Below are 21928 nucleotides of genomic sequence, written 5' to 3'. Positions count from 1 at the left end.
ATTCAATTCAATGTGTTGGCTATTTTTAATATGCATGACTGTGCTGACAAAAATAAAGCGTGTTTTAAGTGGCGATGCAGGTACATTTGCTTGTATTGGTGAGTTCCGTGAGAGCGATTAAAATAAATAAATAAATAAAAAAGTTTCCCTCTTTCCCATTTTGATGTGTTGGGAGGTATGTGAGTCTATAACAGTGAGTGTGTGTTAGGGGTGGGCTTTTATGTTTGTATGTTAGTTACCTGAAGGGAAGGAGGGGCACAATAGGTCAGGTGCCAGCCCTCCTTTGTGGTCCAACTCTCAGACTTTGCACCAGAATCACTATCTATTCATGCCTCACTATTGAAAACCCGGGGCTGTTCTGTGAATGCAGGCTGCACTGAGTGTACAGTTATCGGGGGATGACCCCGCCTCCATACCGTTACTGTTATTGAGCTGCGGTTACATCCATGTGACAGAAGGGCAGAGACAGCCACAGAGGAAGTGTAACCTCTCGCTGTGTCAACAAACAGCAGCGCGGCTCTCCCGGCCATCCCCATGGATCTGAGGGGGGATACTTCTCTGCTACTATGGACGGCTGCCGCCGTCATCCTGTTAACCCTGCTGGCGTTATCCGCCCTTCCTTTACTGACCGACTACATTCGGAAATGGAAGGTCATGGCACCGATTCCAGGTGTTGGCATCAACGTCCCTTTCATTGGAAACGCTCTCCTGCTGAAGCCTAACGGTGGAGGTAAATATAGTCCTGTTTATGCACTTATATCGTGCTATCTATAGCATGAGGCTGACAACGAAGGGTTAATACAAAAGAAGTCTACTTTCTAGAGCCGGGAGGGTTTTGCTGAACCCTTCGCTGTCCGAGAGGAATGCAAAGCACGGCATCCAAAGTGCTTCTGGCAATGAAAGGGTGAGCTGTACTGTATATAATGTAACAACTTAAAGGTGCAGTGCCAGGTAAACACAGCAAGGAACTGCACGTTCTGCATTAGAGGCTGTAGGGAATAGATCCAGCCAAGTGAGATAGATTCATTATATATATATATATATATTCTTAAATGTAACCCTTTCTCCATTGTAAGTGCCAAATACTCTTGCATGTAAATGTTTACATGTTTCAAAGAAAAGATGATTCTAAACTTTAAAAGTTAATTGTAAACAAAGTAGAAAATCCATCTTGGTTCAGTTAGAAAAGTTTGATCTTACCCTGGAAAGTTTTGCAAACATTCATCTGGTTGCTATGGTGAAAATAATTATTTTAACATTGTACCAGGATCCTCCTCTTGTTGACAAACTCTAGAACCCATGCACTACATGTAGATATTCTAGAAAATGACCAGACCCCCCCCCCAAAGGGGCTGTTGTACTAAGCAAACCTATAGAAGCAATAAAAAATATACAGATCGTGGGTGTTTTCCCTGCTTAGACAAAACATTACTTATTTATGTTTATGTTATTTATCATACGATCCAAATAAGCTGCAGCAGATCTGTCATCTTATTTGTCTTCTGGAGGATTAATCACATAAACCACAAAAACATCTAAGAAGTTTTTCCAGTTTTAATGGCAGCATTGGCTGATTTGTGTCATGTCATAGTTAAGAGTTCCTTGCAAAAATTATGACAATGTTTTACATGTTTAATTATTTTTGGGAAAAGTCGGGCCACCTAACAGAACTAAGTTGTTTTTTTAGAGAAAAATGAAATGTTGTTGTTTATCCAATGCATCCTTCAAAGTAGAACCCTGATAATCAGTCAGGTAATGTTATAGAATCTCAATAATGTTCAAGCTGGCGCATGACCAGGTTGCCAACTGACCAGTTCATTTTTGAAGACCTGTCCCAAATAAATAAAGAGCGAGATTTATAGAGATCTCTTTTTTCACTGCTGCCTCACAAAGCGTTGATCCCGAGTGCGGACATATGAGGTCATATCCCAGCGCTCAGAACTAAACCCTTGCGCACTGCGATGGAACATCGAAACAAAGTCTGTAGGAACAGATCTCCCGCGACCACCACAGGGAAATCAGGAAGGTTAGACATGGGGCAAAAGGGGAGCGATAGTGAGAAAATGGAGAGATAAATAGATATTTGATAAATAATGAGAAGGGAGAAAGAGAAGATAATGAGAAAGAGGAGAGATGGTGAGAAGGGGGAGGGTAGTGGTAGCAGCACATGGGTTCCATCTGAGATACCACTAAATGCCTTGCACCCATCCTGTTTAACCTAAATATGTTTATATATATATATATTTACATTAAATGGGATGGGTGCAAGTTGTTTGCTGGCTTTTCATATGGAACCCATGTACTGCTACCACTGCCTTTTCTTCCTTAAGAAAATAGGGGTTAAACATACTGCAGATTATTCTTCAAAATGCTGCATTTATCCTCAAATTGAATCATAAATATTGCACATTAAAGCAATTAATTAAGCACTGAGGCTAGTTGTTTACTTGGTGGTAAGTTAACCTAAGGGACCTCAGAATTCATCTGGGAATGGGCTGTGGTAGGTCTTGGAGACAGTCTACATTTTCAGTTGCTTTGGAGTGTATGATAGGATTTTTTTTGCAGAGAAGAACTTGTTCCTCTTTGTACCACATCAGCTTAATGAGCTTGAGTTCCAGGAATCAAAGGGGACACTGTGATACAGAGCCATCAACTTGTGACATGTTGATGTTGCTATAAATTGATGCACCTGCTTAGTATTGAAGTTCAGGTATGTTGTGAAACTGCATCATTGTTCCGAAAATACTTACTACACAGCTTGTTGCGATTGCTATACCCTGGTTCTGCTGGCACCACACATACAGAAAGTATGATTTGTTGGGGGTTAAACATTTTAACTCAAATCAGTTGTTTGGTGTGGATGCTGTAAAGCTTCTTCTTGTTTGACATACTGTATATGTTTTAGGCTTCTGCTGTTGTACTCAATACGCTGAAAGATCTCCTAGGTTGCTGCCCCGTATCTCAGAACCGATTTTCAGCCAACCTTGAGTATTCCACATCTAAAGTGTTCTTCCCTTATCTTTCAAGTAGTATTTCAAGACAATTATGGGATTATTTTATTGGAACAAAAACTTATTTTAAACAACTGTTTAATCTCATGCCTTGGAGGCCTCTTCCTTCTCCTTGTCCACCCTTACTGTAAGGTTTATGAATAGAGCTAGTAGATGGGTAGGCCAACTTTCAAACACCACTGACCCAAATGAGATAAGCAGAAATGGAGACACTTGGGTAGGAGTGATGGCATGAGAACCCAGGTATAGAGTGACAGGTTAGTAAAACAGAGATGGAAGAGTAGGCAGTGGGGACCCCCATCGGTACAGTGCGAAGCTGAATCAGGGTGCAGGACCTTGAGGTAAATTCTAACGCAACGGCTGACTGCACAAGAGTCTGTGACTTTTAAATGGGTTTTTACATGGAATATACAGAAGCTTGGTTTTAAATACAGAAATATATTGCTTATTCTGATCTGTAAATACTGTAAAACAGGTTTATTTAGTGTATAGACCTCTCAAACATAAGATTTTGCAGAGGTATAAAATCCACTTTAACGTGTTATTCCTGTAATATGGTGTTATTTTCTGGGCCAGTGCTGGTTGTTTACTTGGTGGCAAGTAAGTTGTGTATTTACGTGGTTGTAAGTTCATGGCTGTCACTGTGATTATCTTTTACTGATGGAATGCAAATGCTTGTAAAACGTATTATCTCTATTAGATAGAAATGCTAAAGGTAACATTTAAGACCATTCAGCGGCTAAAAATAGGAGTTTATTGATCCATTATCCGAACTGTGTGCTGCATGTTAATGGGGCATTGCCACCTTTGCAGCTCTGAGCAATCCATGTAATTGCTTCGTAGATTGTTTGAAAGTAAGAGTCAATTGCAATTGTCCTCAGTGTAAACTGCGAAAAGTGATACCAAGTGGTTACAAGCTGGGAAGGTGACATTGTAACAAAATGTCACGTCAATGGGAAAAAAATATATAGCTGGGTGGCAGGCTGCAAAGTTAAGTGACAGATATGACATAGCCAAGAATACTGGGTAACAAGCTGGAGAGCCCATCCTAACAACGTACTACTTACTGTAGAAATTCTAGCCCAATACCTAATAGGGGGCACATAAGTATATACACTAAATCATCTAAATGGTTAGATTGAAGATGAAAGAGACATACTGAAATACATAAAGGTGTTACATACACTCCAGTAGAGATGAATATTTGAACAATGCATATACGCTAGGGCAAGTGATCATAGTCTACACCTAGAGGGTTAGAAGCTTAGATGTAACACAAGCAAGTATTGTCAAAGTGTAATGGTGGTGAATAAATGACATAGGCTTCCGAATAAGTGGAAAAAGATAATACAGGGAGGGAATTTAAACATTGCTGGGGAAGGTATAGTAAGGTTTTACAGCAGGCAAAGCATGGTTAAACTGGAAAATTTCGTATTTGTCATCATAATTGTAACAGGGTCACAAATGTCATGGAAAACATATGTGAAGATATGCTATCTACGTTTTAATACTAGCAGCAAAACGTACAACAAAGCTGTCAGTGCCAAAGGAAATATCTGGGGAAGGTACATTAATTCATTACACATATTTCCTCTCTTATAACCAATAAATCTTCCCACACATAACCATACAGGTATCAGAAACACCTTCTTATATGGTGCTGGCAATGCTGGTTACAATAAACTGGCTAATTTACAGCAATTGTCCATTAGACATACAAACTACATACCGGTAATTCCAACATATAGAATATGTGATTCCATGGTTGGATACAGTCAGGCAAAGGAGAAGGATATATAAAAAATAAATACTTATCAAACAATATGGACCCAATAAGGTCCAAATCAACATGGAAACATGAAAAATAAAATACACCAAGGAAATGTGTATATCTGTTGTCAGAACCTATATAATGAAATGCAAATCTGTATGATGTTACACTCACCCACCATAATCGAACTAATAAGAACGTTGTGTATCTCTGTCTCTGTCCTCTTTGAACGGACCCTACATGCAAGTCTACCATTTCTTACGCTTTTAAAGATTGTTTTTAAAATACGCTGTATTATTGGGGCCATTAATTTTTTTTCTAAATGGAATTACGCTATGTTTGCTCTTTCTGGAATTTTGACAGTTTCTCTAATACCCTCTACAACGCAATAAGAACCCCTTGTTTGCCGAAGGGGAGGTTAGAGATACACAGCGCCTTTATATACTAGAGCCAGAATTTCGCTCGCTCGAGTAAACGAAAAATCATACAGATTTTTATTTCATTGTATAAATTATAATAGATTTGCACTTTACTTATGTATTTTATTTTTTGTGTTTCCATGTTGATTTGAACCTGTTTGGGACATTGTTTGATAAGTGTATTTTTATATATATTTTCTTTTCTTTGCATAACTCTTTATTGCACAACACTTGAAAAAAATGCTCGGAAGTTATTTTAGTTTTTGTACCTTGTGCTGTTAAAATAAAAAAAAACGCTAATATCTAAAGAATAACACTTTTGACTTATATATTTAACTTTTTTATGTTCCAGATTTCTTTCTCCAAATTATCGAATACTCCGAGATATTTAGACCCCTTCCACTGTTTAAACTATGGATTGGGCCCATTCCTTTTATAATACTCTATCACGCAGAAAATGTGGAGGTGAGTCATTTTAAATAAACATCATTTTTTAAATGTAATGTCACAACAGCGAACGTGCAAGGCCTTGATAATAAAATAAATTGACTCATTATGGAAGATTTAATATTTTTCAGGAGACTAATCTGTGGGGATAGCACCGTTGTCTTCATTAGATGCCATTTTTGTTACAGGATACCTCAAATTCATATCAGGAAAAAAAATGATGTTTAACCCCTTATTTTTCGCACTATTTGTGACAGTGGCTGTTTTGACTTTTCTGCTGTGTTTCTCTTCTTTCACCTTTCCTGTACCCAAAGCACTTGTGAAGAGCTTTCAGGAGCGATCACACGGGGTCCCTGACTGTTTTTTTGTTGTGTTGCTGAATGCCTCAATATCAGGGTTGTTCATGCATCAATAAATTAGCACACAATAATGATATAGCAAGTGAGTTTATTAAGAGTGCACAAGGAGAAATAAAGCACAGTTCTTTGAAGTGGGGCAGTCCCACAACAGGCATTTATATGTTTGTTCTCTAGGTGGATTATAACTTTTGGCAAGTATCCTAAACAATAAGTGTAAAGGTCCCTTAGGCAACGTATTTGATTTAAATGTGGTTAATACGTTTCTTAAAAGAATATCGCAATATTCCTGACAAACTGCCAAATTACACAAGGCCAAAAGATGAGGCTATATCCATTTTTGGGTGCAGCTGGATTTCCTAAAAACTCAGAGTAAAATGTAAAGATATTAGCATACATATATATCTTTCATAAGACATTCAGCAACACCGGCTAAACTTAGTAGGCGATCGTTGACTGCTTCCTAGACTAGTTACTGCAAACGGGCACCGGTAACTGCTCCTGACGGCGATCATGTGGGGGCCCACGTTTTTGGGGGGTTTTGCTGAATGCCTGAATGTGTGGGCATTGCAGCAACACCGCCTGAGTAAATTAAGCAATTGTTGATCGCTCTCTAAGTTAATTTTACCCCATGACATGCCAGGTACATAAATTGAGTTTAAGGGGAAGCATTTCCATGATGTGCCTGGCACTTCGATTGTCATCAAGGGATTAATCATTTTATGCTGGCTCTGAAGATATTATAGGTATTAAGGAGATGATTAAGAATGCTGAGAAGCCTTGAGTAACACTATGACAAGGGCCAGCCCAAAAAATCTGGGTATATGAAAAGTGAACATCTGACGTGTTTTCTGGTGTTGCCTATCACAGGGGTGCCCAGGTTTTTTCAGCAATGCGGTACTTCATCAGAAATGAATGTGCGAGTGGGCTGCACATAATTTTTCATTGAGAGAGAATAAGCAGCACGACTCCTATCATTATATATTGAGCCAGACACAAATGGCGGTACAGCTTGGCTTCTCTCATTATAAAGTGAGCCATGCACAGAGGGTGGTACAGCATAAATTCCAGCACTATATATATTGACATTAATGGTTCTACAGCATAACTTTCATCTCCCATAATTTTTTTATTAGTATTTTGTTGCTTTTTCACTCTTACTCGCTCTAACTCACACTCTTTCACTCACTCATACATTCTCTCACACTTTAACCTACTCAAACTCTCACTCTCTTTCAATGTCTCTCTACCTTCTCCGCCAACTGCTTCCGGATAACTGTCTCCTTTTTATGTAGCTCCGCTTCTTCTCCGCTTCTTCTCCTGCCTCCTTTTGTTCTTCTGTTTTTTTTCATCCACTTCTTTTTGTATCTTTTTTCTTCATCCGCTTCTCTGAGAAACAAGGGCTACCGGAGCATTTCCGCAAAAAAGTGGAGTTTACGGGCACACCCTATCCCCCAATTGGAAGAACAGGGGAGAGACTGTCCCTGTGGCTCCGCCCTTTTGCAGGAGTACCCTAAATGGCCAGAATAATGCAGATGGAATCACAGAGAAAGAGAGTCGCAGAAACGCTTTTCTCGCCATATTAAGCTAAGGAGTTAACTTGTGATCCTATTTTGTCCACATGTGAATATCCACCATATTCAAATATTCATATCCAAATATTCATTTCATTTGTTTAATAGATCTAACATTCTAAATTTTGCTATTTTCTGTTCATAACAAATTCATTCGCCCCTAAAAAAATATTTACATAGAGGTTGAAAGATAAGAAGCACAGCCTCCGCTTCGCGTTAGGTATAGGCTAATAGAGTGAGGTAATTTAAACATGCATCCGATAAGCATACGCCTGTTCTGACTCTGTTCTGACTCTGCTCTGACTCTATTCTGACTCTAACATGAGACCAAGTACTAATTAAAGATCGAGTCTTTACATCAGGAAAAGAGAAAGGGTGGGAAAAGAAAAAACATTGAATTTCAGGACAGAGATTTGTCAGGTAATCCTGGCCCTGCCTCTCTAAGATAACAAATCTAGTCGTTCTTAAGTTGAACTAGCTAAATATCTCCAAACAAATTATCCTGATTGTCAAACAAAATGCACAGGCTATAGTTAGTTTTAATAAACATAAAACTTCCAAGAGTTAAAGAACCCTTCCTACCTTTGTGATATGTTTTTAATAATTTTCTCTGGAGGTCATGTAAGTTGCATAAAAATGCAAGAATTTTTGAAACACTTTAAGGAACTTTGAGTAGCACTTCAGACAAAATGTAAACAGGTGACATTTCAGAAACTGCAAGAGGATTATTATGCAACATTAAATTGAGAAGTTGATATCTATTGATATGAAACATGTATGAAAACTTACACAAGGCTAGCCGTACATGTGTATATATATATACCGTATTTGCTCGATTATAAGACAAGGTTTTTTTCAGAGCAAATGCTCTGAAAAATACCCCTCGTCTTATAATCGGGGTCGTCTTATAATCAGACCTCAAATAGGTCTGACTATGGGACGACTAAGATCCAGATCCCCCGCAGCTGCAGGGGAGCTGGATCCTCCAGTCTCCCCCCCCACCGCCCCTCTTACCGGTACTTCTGAGTCCCCGGTGTGTAGCTGGGGCAGCGTGTAGATGTCTACGCGATTCGCGTAGACAACTTCCGCTGCAGCAGGAAGGAGGCGTGGCTAGCAGCGGGGGTTGTCTGCGTCCATCGCGCAGACCTTCCCCGGCTGTCAGAGATCAGAGTTCCCCGCACCGGTGCCAGTGCCGGCTTTTTTAATCCCGCTCCCGCTGATTTTTTGACCGCTCCCGCAATATGGGTGTTCAGCTCTAGATCAGGGCACCCTCTGCACCAGGGGTGTCCAAGTTTTTTCTGCAGTGGGCCACTTCATCAGAAATGCATGTGTGCGTGGGCCGCACTCATTTTTCACTGAGAGAAAATGTGGCCTTTTAGCTTTAGAATGTATACTAATACAGGGTTAATTTGGCAAAATGCCGAAACAAAAAAGAAAAAACCGAAAATAATCATCCACAGGGGCCCTGCTACTTCCCTCTGTGTTGCTCAGCAGCTCAGCAGCTCTTGCTCCGCCGAGGGGAAGCAGGAACCCAGCAGAGTCACATGAATGCGCATCACCTCACGTGACTCCGCTCCATTCCTGTTCCGCTGGGCAGGTCAAGAGAAGTTCAAACAGACTGCGTGCAACGCAGATGGAGACAGCACCCCTGCGTAAGTCTGCGAGCGGCACCGGAAGATCTGCAGTTCAGGTAAGGGTGGGGAAGGTTGTATGAATGAGTGTACGTGAATGAGGGAATGAATGTTTGTGATGAATGAATATGCATGTGATAGCATGGATGTGTAAGTAGGGGGGCAGGGCACAGGGAGGCTGCAGGTTATGTGCATGTATGGCTGCTCGTGCATGATAGGAGTGTGATTGCTATGTTAAATATATATGATTACTAACAGCAATCACACTCCTATCATGCCCAGGCATACCCAGATTCCAGCATGAACTGGCTGACTGGGCATGATAGGAGTGTGTTTGCTAACAGCAATCAAACTTCTATGATGCCCAGGATCCAGCATGTACTGGCTGCCTGTGCATGATAGAAGTGTGATTGCTAACAGCAATCACACTTCTATGATGCCCAGGATCCAGCATGTACTGGCTGCCTGTACAGAATAATATTACCATATGGTTATACATGTTTCTTACACATTGCATTCAGCAAAGATGAGTGCAAAATTTTATACATAGATACCTTAAGCAGAACCAGGGTTTGTGTTAACCCCCCCCCAATAATTATATGATCCCAGTTACTGTACAGTATGTCACTATGATTAGAACAGAAAAAATGTAGAGTGAAAAAAGTTTCCATACACCACAATAGAACCAAGCCAAACGTTCTGAAAACAATTAAAAGTGGTTTAGTGAATTAGGGTGTGTTTTGGCCCTACAGGACCTAAAAAAATGTATGTAGGGTTTTGCTGAACCTTTTTCTTCAGAAGTGACTCTTGTGGAAGTAAAGTGCAAATTTTACCTCGTTTTAATATTATATATATTTTATATGATAGATTATCTAGTATTCATAAAACTACTTATCCTTAAAAAAGCTATTGCATCACAGAGGAAACAAACACATGGTTAAAATAGCAAGAAAATCCTCTTGTTTTTAAGGCATGAAATAGCCTTGTCAAGAAATGGTTAAGAAAATAATTTCATAAATATTATTCATGCTTTCCAAACTTTTTGAATAAACTTTTGAATAAAAATATATTAAGTTTAATCACAATGTGCAATAACTAGAAGGATTGAAACATAGAAGATGTTTCTAACTTATATTAATTAGTTTGGTTAACAAATAGTTTTTGGAATATTTTAAAAAGACTTAGTCCTGCGAAAATATTTCATCATATTTTTGTTTATTTTTAATATTGGCATCTATAAGGGAAATAGCATTTGATTTTAGTTTTAATCAGCCATGCAGCACACAGTGGGTGATGATACAAAAAGTAAATATATTTTATTTTTACAACACTTTTTCCCCTTATTTAGCCCATTTTGAGCACTTCAAAACATATGGACAAATCATTTGCATATAAATTCCTCCATCCATGGCTCGGAAAAGGACTTCTTACGAGGTAAAACATACCCACTGCTTGTTGTATTTGTAGTTATTAAAACAAACAATGGGCCATTTTTTAAAGCAAAACTACAGAAATCCTTGGTTAATGTTTGAAGAAATCAACAGAAACATTGTTTTCTTTTTGTTTTATTTCATACATTGCTAATTATTAAATTTATGAATTTTCCAACCAGGATAGGTCTCTGCTGTTGTCATTAATTACAATTTCACTAATCTGAATTTTGACTAAACTCGAACAGAATAGCCAACCAGTCTCAGCATGGCCCCTTATGTCTTGCACAATCCTGAATATAGAGGCAAAAGCCTGAAAAGCTGCACCTGTTCTTATCTGGAGGAACATGATGCCAACTAGGCTGTGGTGAAAACATCCAACTGTGCTTAGGGAGTAGGTCCTGATGGTTACCCTAGGTTGTAACTGAAGCAACTGTGCATTTCAGCTTTGAGGATTAATGAAAAAAACATAATCTCTTTTGGTAGTTTGGTTCATGAACTTTACTGCCTCTTTTACTATAGCTGAAATGGCTTGTGTCTGATGTGTGTTTATATATCGCTAACTTCATTGGATGAAGAGTTACCACCGAAAAAGCTGTTAGCCGATGAGATGTTTAGACACACTGGAAGAAAAACGAGCAAGGGTCCTCCTCTTTAGAATAAATACAATATATTTCTGCATAAATGGGGCTTTCATTATTCACTGAATATAAAATTCATACTACATGATTTACCAAATTCCCAAATGGCAGCTTTAGAAAGGCGATAGACACATTAACATTTTATAACTGTACTTATTGTCGGAAAATATAATAATAAAATGTAACTCTACAGCACAGGGGAAAAATGGCGTTCCAGAAGAAAGATGATAACCCCAACCTTCCACTTCTCCATTCTCTCGGAATTCCTGGAAGTAATGAATGAACAGTCCAAAGTACTAGTTGAGAAGCTCAGAAAACATGCAGACAAAGAGTCTTTCAATTGCTTCATGAACATAACACTATGTGCTTTAGACATAATATGTGGTAAGTATGATGTGCTCCTTGATCAAATTCTAAAGATGTTAATGGCACATAAAACACATTTAGCTTCTCCTAACTATTTATCTTGTACTGGGAGTATCTCACGTAAACATCGTCCTTTCAGGTGCATGTTTTAATACATATATGTCTGTGTGCAAGAGATACATGTAATGTATATCACATAAATACAGACTATATACCTGTGTGGAAGGTAACTGTATGTCACATACATATAATTCCCCCGTAATATCTGTATGCAACAAGAACGCTTCCAGCTTTGCACTCTACAACTTTATATTTAAATTACTTGACACCATGTTAGTCATTCTAGGTGGAGGTCTAATCACAGTACAGTTGGGAGAGTATGACTAGACTATTGCGTTGATCCCACGAAATGTGAATGACAGTTGCCAAAGTGAAACGCCATTCATAGTTGCTAGAAGGGTAGGTTCTGCTGGGTTTGTAGTAGTAGTAAGGAAGTAGTAAGTAACAGTGCTTTGAGGGCTGGAGGTTAGGCTGGTTTATGTATATGGGGCAATCCATTGTTCTATTTAGGAAGATGCGTTTATATGGGGGTGAGAAATAGTAAAAGTAGTGGTAATGAGAGAGAGAGAGAGAAAAAAATATAAAATGCAAAAATGTTTTTTAATGTTTAATTAAGGCCACATATTTAAGTGATTATATACTGCTGAAGTTTCCTTTGTAATGATTTTTAAATTAAATTCTAGAGACTGCAATGGGAACAAAGATTCACGCACAGAGCAACCAAGATTCTGACTATGTTCGGGCTATCTATGAGTAAGTGTCTTTAAGTAACAGAAGACAAGATTTTACATATTATTTTTTTCAAGCATAGAGATCATACAAAAAAGATCATACAACATTTGAAAGCCAAAAGTTCTGTAAAACCACCATTGATTAAAGGATTCTGATAATAGTTGTTACCCAGCGCTCCAAGTCACCAGTGTCTTGTCTTCTGCTTGCACATATTAAACTGAGCTGTTGGGAAGATTTAAACAATTAATTGAATCAATTAAAACTGTGTCATTGTCCATATAAGACTACATATTTATTTTTCAATGTATTCCAAAATGAATACCAGATATTTGCTTCATATTTGTGAAATGGTATGACATTCTAATAAAGAAGCATTGTGTAATGCGAGGTTTGGGACAAATTATCTCAGATGTACTCACATTCAGGACAGGCTACTCAACAAAGTAATATTAAAGTACTTTGAGCTATGACCTTGGTTAAATAATTAAATATTGTAACATCTCTGTTAATATAGAATGAGTGATATGGTTCATCGTCGTCAGAAAATGCCATGGTTATGGCCAGATTTTGTGTTTTCTAACTTAAGGATTGGAAAGAGACATGATGCAAACCTGAAAATCCTTCATTCATTTACTGATAAGGTAACGTATAACATTAAATGTTCTCTTCTTTTTTTTTTTTTTTTTAAAAAAACAACTACATGAAAGGCTGCATATAAAGAGGCAAACAGGTAAGTAAGTAAACAGTGAACACACTTATTAAGCCATACTTGTTTTGCTGTGGTTGTGGCATCTAGGAGTTCATAGTTTTAAATATTTTTCAATAATGAATCCTTTATTGAAAATAGCTTTTTTTACTGTATTGATTAATATAAAAATATTTGTCTTCCTTTCAACAGCACTGGCAAAATACAACACATACAGGTGTAATATAGGATACAATATTTTAAGCACCATTAATTAAATAAAGCCGGGATGGACCAGTCATTAGGCATATGCCACTGGTTGCAATGGTCTTAAAACCAATTTCCAAATTTTCCCCTGATTTTCTTTTTTTTTTTTTTTTTTTTTAATATTTTCATGTTTCATGTAAAAGTATACGGAACACAACCACGTAGATAATATCTAATTGTGCTTCAGCTCTGTTTTCTTTCTCAAAAGTATATTACCTATTCTAATATTTCAACTGTGTGTTTTCAACAGATGGAAATAAAATACACAAAAAAATCCAAATGAAACCTGAAATCTATGCAAACAATAATGTTTTTATAGCTAAAAGGCAATCGTAGTCTTGAAAAGTAGCCCTAGGTTATTAAATATAATGGAACCAATCTTTCAAAGTACAAAACTGCTACAAAACTGCTTTGGTTGCTCAGCAGAGGATGGTAGCAGGTGATAAATGCAGACAGAATAGGGTTGCTGTTTTAGTAATAAAACATTGAAAATTAGCACAACCATTAAAAGAACTGTATATATATATATATATATATATATATATATATATATAATCAGATGCACATTGAAATATGTTTTTATGCATCTATCCTGTGTTTAAAGGGAGTTAGATTAGTAATTTGTGAACCTTAAATTAAGATAACATTGACCTCAGTGTGGGCTTAGCTTTTTAAGCTTGTGTGTTAAAAAGTGCTACAGAATCTGCTGGTGCTATATAAAGAAATGTAATATAATGATATGTAGCTAGTGTGAATTCAGGCATTGGATGAAGAATTTGCAAAAAATATTAAAAACTATTTAAAATATTTTAGTGAGAATATCCAAATATTTAGGGTAGTCACAGTAGCACATGCAGTAGTTTGTGGTTTGCAACATAAATCGTTGTTCACAATTATTTGTATCAAAAGACAATTTTAGAAAGAGCTGAAGAAATGAAGAACTCAAATTGTAGCCCAAGTACCACTGATTCAGAAACAGAGAAACCAAAGAAAAGAAGTGCCTTTTTAGACATGCTTCTACAAGCAAGAGACGATGCTGGAAATGCCATGAGCCACATGGATATTCGGGAAGAGGTGGATACGTTTATGTTTGAGGTAAAATGATATTTCTGGTATTAATCCATAAAGAACCATTGCGTGGTTCTGTCACCATTTTCTACAAATCTCGGCTCCCATGAGATAAAATAATCCTTCACTTTTATACCAAATATCCCTAAAATGAATCAAATGGATTGACACAAGTTAGGGGCAGCTTTTAGTTACATTTAGTTATGCTAAAAGCAGCAAAATTCAACAATTTCAGTTGAAATGGTAAACACTCCACCTATGTTGGCTGTCTTTCTAAAAAGGAGCGGTCAATTACACAGATTTCAGCACTTCTACTGCTAACAGGATGAAAGGTCTGAACGCCCTAATGTGGAAATATCACACCTGAACTAAAGTCATTACAGAATACAAAGAACCATCTGTAAAATCCATACTGAGACAGCAACATTTTTATATTTACTGGTTTTACAAATAATTGCTGTTTTATTTAAAATCGCTGAAAAACGTCTGTAACAGAGATTGACTAATGAATCTATAGGTTTTTTAGTAAAACCTGTCACATGGACAACGTCAAAACCATCGTATTTACCCTTTTAACAGCTGAGTAATCTAATTGCGCTAATATGTTTTTGCTGTTTCGTGATCTCTTGTTTACTGTCCAAAATAGATCTAAGTCTCTCTGAAGCTCAGTCCAGAACCAATCTTTAACTTTAATACTAAAACAAATCCCTGTATAACAAAAGCCCCAGTATAACACCACTACCTATCACATGGCTGCGGCAGTGGACAAACTCCTGACTTCTACTGACTCAATAGAACATGAAAAGCAGGCATTTGGAAGCAGGAAAGACATTTCATCTGAGATTGTGACTTTTAGTCACTGTCGGCTGTTGTAAGGAACCAGTGACCTTTACTGCATACTCCACCACCAGTAATGTGGACGGTTATAGGGTATGCAGGACTGGGGTTGTAGCATATATTTTAGAAGAAAATATTTTCATACAGGTTTTCAAGGTCTTGTCAATGGCTCTGGTTGGTTCTGATTTGTGAGTTACAGCCGGATACCATTTTGATGCGGTCAGGTATTATTAAATTGATATAATATCTTTGGGCGTTCATGATTGAGTCATACCATTTTATGTAATATACTATCAGATATTTCTTATATTTCCATAATACAAGTCATTAAAAGTAGTATACACACATTAACAACTGAAGTAGTGGTTAACGAACAGAAATCATTCAGTTGAATTCTGTAACAGTTATAATAAATGATAATGATTATGTATACCCTCCTCCTTACTGTGGTTACTGACCTAACATATGCATTTTAATACTTAGGGTCATGATACTACGGCTGCTGCCCTTAATTGGTCTTTATTTTTACTGGGATCGCACCCCGAAGCACAAAGAAAAGTTCATAAAGAACTGGACGATACTTTCGGTGAGGCTCATAGATAACAATTTTGCAAATGTAAAATACTAGATGTCAGTAGCCATGAATAACATTATGACATTTGTACAATCATTAGTTGAACTAGGTGCAGACTAGCAAATTTTCATTTTAACTTTCAGCACTAGCCCAAATAATCCCTTCTAATTCTCCCAGAAATCTGGTGACCGAAACACAAATTTACCGTATAGAATTCTCCAATACACACTGACCAGTTTTGAGACAAAAGCACCAGTTAATTGTTATTCTGGTGTCTCCCTGGCCTAATTAGATATATATTAAAAACCAAAAATATCAGTTCACTCACTGCCTTAGTTTCTAGCATAGGCAGCTCTGATAGAATATGGGCATAAGAAATGTATTATGTATTATTTTATGCATAAAGATTGATGTTTAACTCCAAATATATAAAATAAAATACTGTTTTTAAGAAATGGATGAAATAAAAAGTTTACTGTTCTCAAAAAGTCTATTAATACATTAAACATGATTTTATATATTTTATTTATATCAGCTACAGAAGAACCTTGTAAGATCTCAGTTTGCACTCTAAATTTGTTCTATGAGGGATATTGCTAAATACATTATTATTATTATCTTTTATTTATATGGCACCAACAATTTACGCAGCGCTTAATACAATAAATATATTCAAGGGGTCTGACAAGATGAGAATTGACAGACTAAGACAAACCGATACATTAGGTGGAGAGAGCCCTGCTCACAAGCTTACAATCTTGAGATTTAGATTTTGCACCAGACTAGCTTTTTAGGAATTACTCCCATTGTATTGTACACGAGAAACAAATAATGTTTGAATATTTGATCATAGCAGATTGAAATTTAAAATATAGTATTTAAAAAAATATAGTTCCAATTTTTTTTTATTATTAATTTTTAATGCATGTGCAGGGCCCTGATAAGCCCACCATTCCTGACGGGAACTTTGTGTAAAAGTACTATAAGGCTAGATGTCAAGCTCACGTGCAGGGTTCTCAACTCTCGATGTACATTACATTTATTTCTATACCGCCAGCAGATTCTGTGGCACTTTAAAATCAGATATATTAATGTATATTTGTTATGTACAGGGATGTGTCTAGTGCCCCAGTTAAATTGCACAGCGCTGAGTAATTTGTTGGTGCTTAATTGATAACAGGTAATAATAATACATATGGATGTCCGTATTATATGGACTTGAATACATTTTTTCTGCATGCAGGTCAGCACATATATTCTATACACATTCAACTTACAAAGTGAGACTTCTTGATTACCCTCCCCCTCCTTCCTTGCTGCCTGGCTGCCTTTACTGACATGAGTTGTTAGCAGGAAGCATACTTCAGTACACTTCCTGTGCAGGCTATGTAGCAGGGCAGTAAGACAGCCAATCACACATATGCTAGTTGAATGTTCATGTAGGTCACATGCGGTTGGCTGCCTTTACTTTCATTGATTTCAGTGGGAGCTCAAGGTATGTCCCAGGAGTATACTTACGTATGCCTTTCTGTTTTCAATAGAAGCAGCCATGATGGGAAAAATTGCATGCACCAATTTGGACCCCAGTGTGCATTTTAAGTTAAAATAGGCCTGGAATGGTCCTTCAGTGTTCCTACATTAAAATAAGGCCTGCTAGTTAATACAACGTTTTAATGAAAATTAGTGTGATTATAAAATTATTGTAAATACAGATGTGTTGGCACAAATATGATGATGGGTTCTGATAATGTCCACAACAGGTAAATCTGACCGCCCAGTCACAACCGATGATCTGAAGAAACTTCGCTATCTTGAAGCAGTTATTAAGGAAGCGCTGAGATTGTACCCTTCGGTTCCATTTTTTGCACGCACTATTACTGAAGACTGTACTATCCGTAAGAGCATTATATTTGAAACGTGATACTTTGTGAATATAGGAAGCATTGCTTAATAACAAGAAATATTAGCTATTGGGAGAACTTTTTTCTTTCATGCTTTAAAAAAATGATTAGAATTCCCTTAACATTCAGCTGCAGGAGTATAGCAATGCATACATGCACCTTAATTTTGCACCATAATGTTTATTTCCCATATATTTTGCAGGTGATTTCAAGGTACCAAAAGGTGTGAATGTAGTAATTGTTCCGTATGCTTTGCATCGGGATCCAGAATGGTTTCCTGAACCAGAAGAATTTAAGCCGGAGAGATTTCTTCCAGAGAATGCAAGTGGACGAAATCCATATGCATATATACCTTTCTCTGCTGGGCTTAGAAACTGCATTGGTGGGTATATTATTAAGAATCAATCACTTTTAGAAATATGAGGAACATGGAAAAAAAAAGATAAGCAGCGTATGGCATATGAACATTGAACAATAACGGACATAACAAGACATTTGCTGTACTTATGAACAATGTGGAAGTAGCAGCGGGGACATTCCACTGGTATTCATGGTGATTACTCCATGTGTAGAACTTTCCCCATATCTTTGTTAGTCTATCAAAGAAACAAACAAAGTCCCTGGGTGTGAACATTTACACCCTTCTCCTTATATGTTGCTGGCGTTGCAGATTAATTATTCTTTGTTTAGCTGGATGCAGTCTGTACTTCCAACGGCACAGAATTTCAACCCCTCCCGGATGTGGCTCCATGTAGTAGACACTATGGGTGTTGGTGTATGATTATGCATCATGGACCGTCATTTGTAGCATGTCTATTACATGGAGCTTGTCTAACATGGTCATGGAGTACATCATTTTGCAGGAAACAGATGTATTATGTTATGTCTAAGTTATTATTGAGATACTTAGTTTATAATTTGTGTTATGTAGTTGGTAAAAAAAAAACATTCTAAAACATTAAGCTAGATGAACAAAATACAGACTAGGGTTTGTAACATATAGTTACATAGTACATAAGGTTGAGAAAAGACCTAAGTCCATCAAGTTAAACCCTTCTACCTAACCTTTCTACTCTTGATCCAAAAGAAGGCACCCCCCCCCTAATTAAGCTACTTCGAATTCTGCCATCAGGAGGGAAAAAAATCCTTCTTGACTCCAAAAGGCAATCATTTCTCCTTGGATCAAGAACCTCTAAAATATTAATTATATGTCATGCCTTTCTAAAAAAAAATATCCAGACCCCTTTTGAAGGCATCTAATGTATTTGATAAAACCACCTCCCTTGGCAGTGAATTCCTTACCTTTATTGTCGTTACTGTAAAGAATCCCTTCGCTTGTCGTCAGTGAAATCTCCGCTCTTCCAGTCTCAGAGGGTGACCTCTTGTTCTTTGTACATTTCTGTTAATGAACAGGTCACTGAAGAGCTCTTTATATTGACCCTGCATATATTTATATAATGTTATCATATCCCCTCCAAGACGCCGTTTCTCCAGTGCATATAACTAATATCTTCCAATCCCCTTATTCATTTTGTAGCCCTCATTTGCATTGTTTTTATGTACTGATGACAGTAAGCTTGCAGTACCTATACTGCATGCTATACTGACCACTAACCTAAATTATGAAAAAAAAGTCATTATTTTGCAGTTATAAAATGCCCCCTGTGTCTTTATTATTTGTTTAGGTCAGCGCTTTGCATTGATGGAGGAAAAGGTCGTCTTGTCAAGCATCCTAAGGAATTTTTCAGTTAAAGCAACTCAGAAACGTGAAGAACTTTGTCTAGTAGGAGAGCTAATTCTACGACCAGAAAACGGCATCTGGATTGAACTGAAAAGCAGATAAAATGCATTTCATGCCTTATTTCATCAGTGTATGAGCTTTGTGCTGGTCTTATAATAAATACGTGACTTTAATTGTCAAAGATAGTATTTAGTTCATGCATAGCTCATGTCTGTGGACTCTACCTGCTGCTCTAGCAGGTTATATGTCATTTTATTATTTCTTCAGTAGATTTCAATAATAATAAACAACAAACAATGCAAACACTTGTAAAGCTTTCCATTATTTTTATACATTAGCTATGCAAATTAATCTTTTCCAACCAAAAAATGACCTATACGATTGTGGCATACATAAGACATTTTTAAGCTTTTATTTGGTTTATAATTTACTGCCCAATGGAAGTGTGGCACCATCATCAGGCATTACCAAGAGTATTCTTCATGGAAACATTGTGAGGTCTGTTTAATAAATTGTGGGTTTTGCAAGTTAATTTTAACTTGATATTACCAATATTGGGTATCCACTAAAGTGCAGCTAGATCACAGCTTTTGGTGATTAGAACCAATGTTTGGTAATCAGGCTATCTTGAGAGAATCCCAAAGAATTGTTAAAAGTACCTTGTGTTTAGAACAGTCAACTCAAAATTACTGTCAAATGAGCATGTATGGGTTTAATTAATTTACCATAACATGTAAACTCTATAAAGTACTTTGTTGAAGAACATTCTCTAATGCCAAACTCCAACCCTTTGTCTATTGTAGTTGGCTGAGCTGGCTTCAGGGACAGGCCATGATCATTGGGCAGAGAAATGCTTTAGGATTGTACGCTTGCAAGCATGTTGATTAATGTATTGTTCATTTAAATGAATGTTTATTAAACTTATTTTGCACTCCAAACCTAATGGTTATCATTTTTTTTTATTTCATGGACTGTGATAGTCCATCAAAATATGTACATTTCCAGGTACTCTGAAAGGAGGTGGGCATTCAAATAAACTGCTTAAACGTGAATTTAATAGACTCATTTTGTAGCAGTTTTTACTTTTCTGTGTTATGAAAGAAGAAAAAGTGCTGCTCAATCACGTTAACACAAAAATACACAGTAATCGTTGCAAGGTTACACATATATATAATATATATAATATATATTATTATATATAATATATATAATATATTATATTATATTGTGTAACTGTGAAATATCACATTTAACAGGACTTTCTACATGTTTGTCTTTGTTTCAATACTTTTGCTTTCACCACCATGTTGTATAGCATTTTGCAAGATAAAATAGTGGTGACTGCAATATAAATTATGAGGAAGAAATAGATCAGTGCCTGTAGGTCACATAATGATAAAAAGGGTATTGCTGTGAAAACATATATAGTTTAATATCACCAAGGATTATGGTTTGGATGTTTGGAGAGAGAAAGTGGGACTTCCAGGCAGCAAAGTTATCCAGGAACTGTGAGGTAGATCCAGGAAGGCGATGAGAGAGAGAGAACAGGTGTATGGAGTGAACTTCAAAGGAGGAGAATGACAGAGAGGGGAGGCAGGTGTTGATAGGAGCAGGAGGGGGAGAGCAGGATTCCAACGCCGCTTCCATGTGTCTTGCCTGGCCTAGGAGTGTGGCTAAAGTGGAGGCCATCATATGTGAGAGCAGCAATGGAAGCGGTGTCAGAAGAGGAAAGCCAGGTTTCAGTTATGGCTAGGAGGTTGAAAGAGTTTGCGACAAATACCACCCCAAGTCCATCCCATTGTCCCATTCATTGCTCCACCTATCACACAATAAGCACACCATATGAGAGCAGAGACAAACCTAGGGCTAGTGGCGTGTGGGTGTGGTATTTCTTCAGGGCCCTCTATAACTAACACACATACATACTAACACGCAAACTTGCTCTAGCACTGTACACTTACATACAGACACATTCTTTCTACTGTTCCTCTTCTACCTCTCCAGTGCACCAAAAACCCTAGCCTCACACCTGACACTCTAATATGTTGACACACACTCAAGATAATATGTTTTAACATCCACACACAGATTAACACACACATGTGCTCATGCTGACAACATGAACTAACAAACCATAGAGTAACAGGTACACACATGCTAGTATCATATGCCCACAGACACAAATGCATGCCAACATGATCCACTAATACAGAGGCATGATAACACCATAAACCGCACACTCTAAAACAACACAATAATATACACGCTCAGACTAATGCCATATAGTAACACACACACAACACCATATACTCACACACGCTAACACCACACTCATATACATATTGAGGCATTTCCGAGTTTAAGCTTAGAAGGCTATTGATCGCCTCCTATCTTCTTTTAAACAGGCAGCGGGTGGC

At 37.3% G+C, this 21928-nt stretch overlaps 1 protein-coding gene across 1 annotated transcript; it reads left to right on the top strand.

Annotated features, from left to right (window-relative positions):
* The first annotated feature begins 443 nt into the window (after positions 1-443).
* Positions 444-20449, top strand: LOC128483039 (cytochrome P450 4V2). Its single transcript, XM_053459080.1, has 11 exons — positions 444-730; positions 5554-5666; positions 10558-10643; positions 11474-11664; positions 12390-12459; positions 12953-13079; positions 14300-14485; positions 15779-15881; positions 17630-17764; positions 17973-18152; positions 19456-20449. The coding sequence occupies exons 1-11, from the start codon at positions 535-537 to the stop codon at positions 19611-19613; spliced, it is 1545 nt and encodes a 514-aa protein (XP_053315055.1). The 5' UTR covers positions 444-534; the 3' UTR covers positions 19614-20449.
* Positions 20450-21928: the final 1479 nt, after the last annotated feature.

The sequence above is a fragment of the Spea bombifrons genome, chromosome 1 (assembly GCF_027358695.1).
Source record: "Spea bombifrons isolate aSpeBom1 chromosome 1, aSpeBom1.2.pri, whole genome shotgun sequence".
Lineage (NCBI taxonomy): Eukaryota > Metazoa > Chordata > Amphibia > Anura > Pelobatidae > Spea > Spea bombifrons.
The sequence above is the reverse complement of the archived record's forward strand: the minus strand, read 5'-3'. Positions and strand labels throughout refer to the sequence as shown.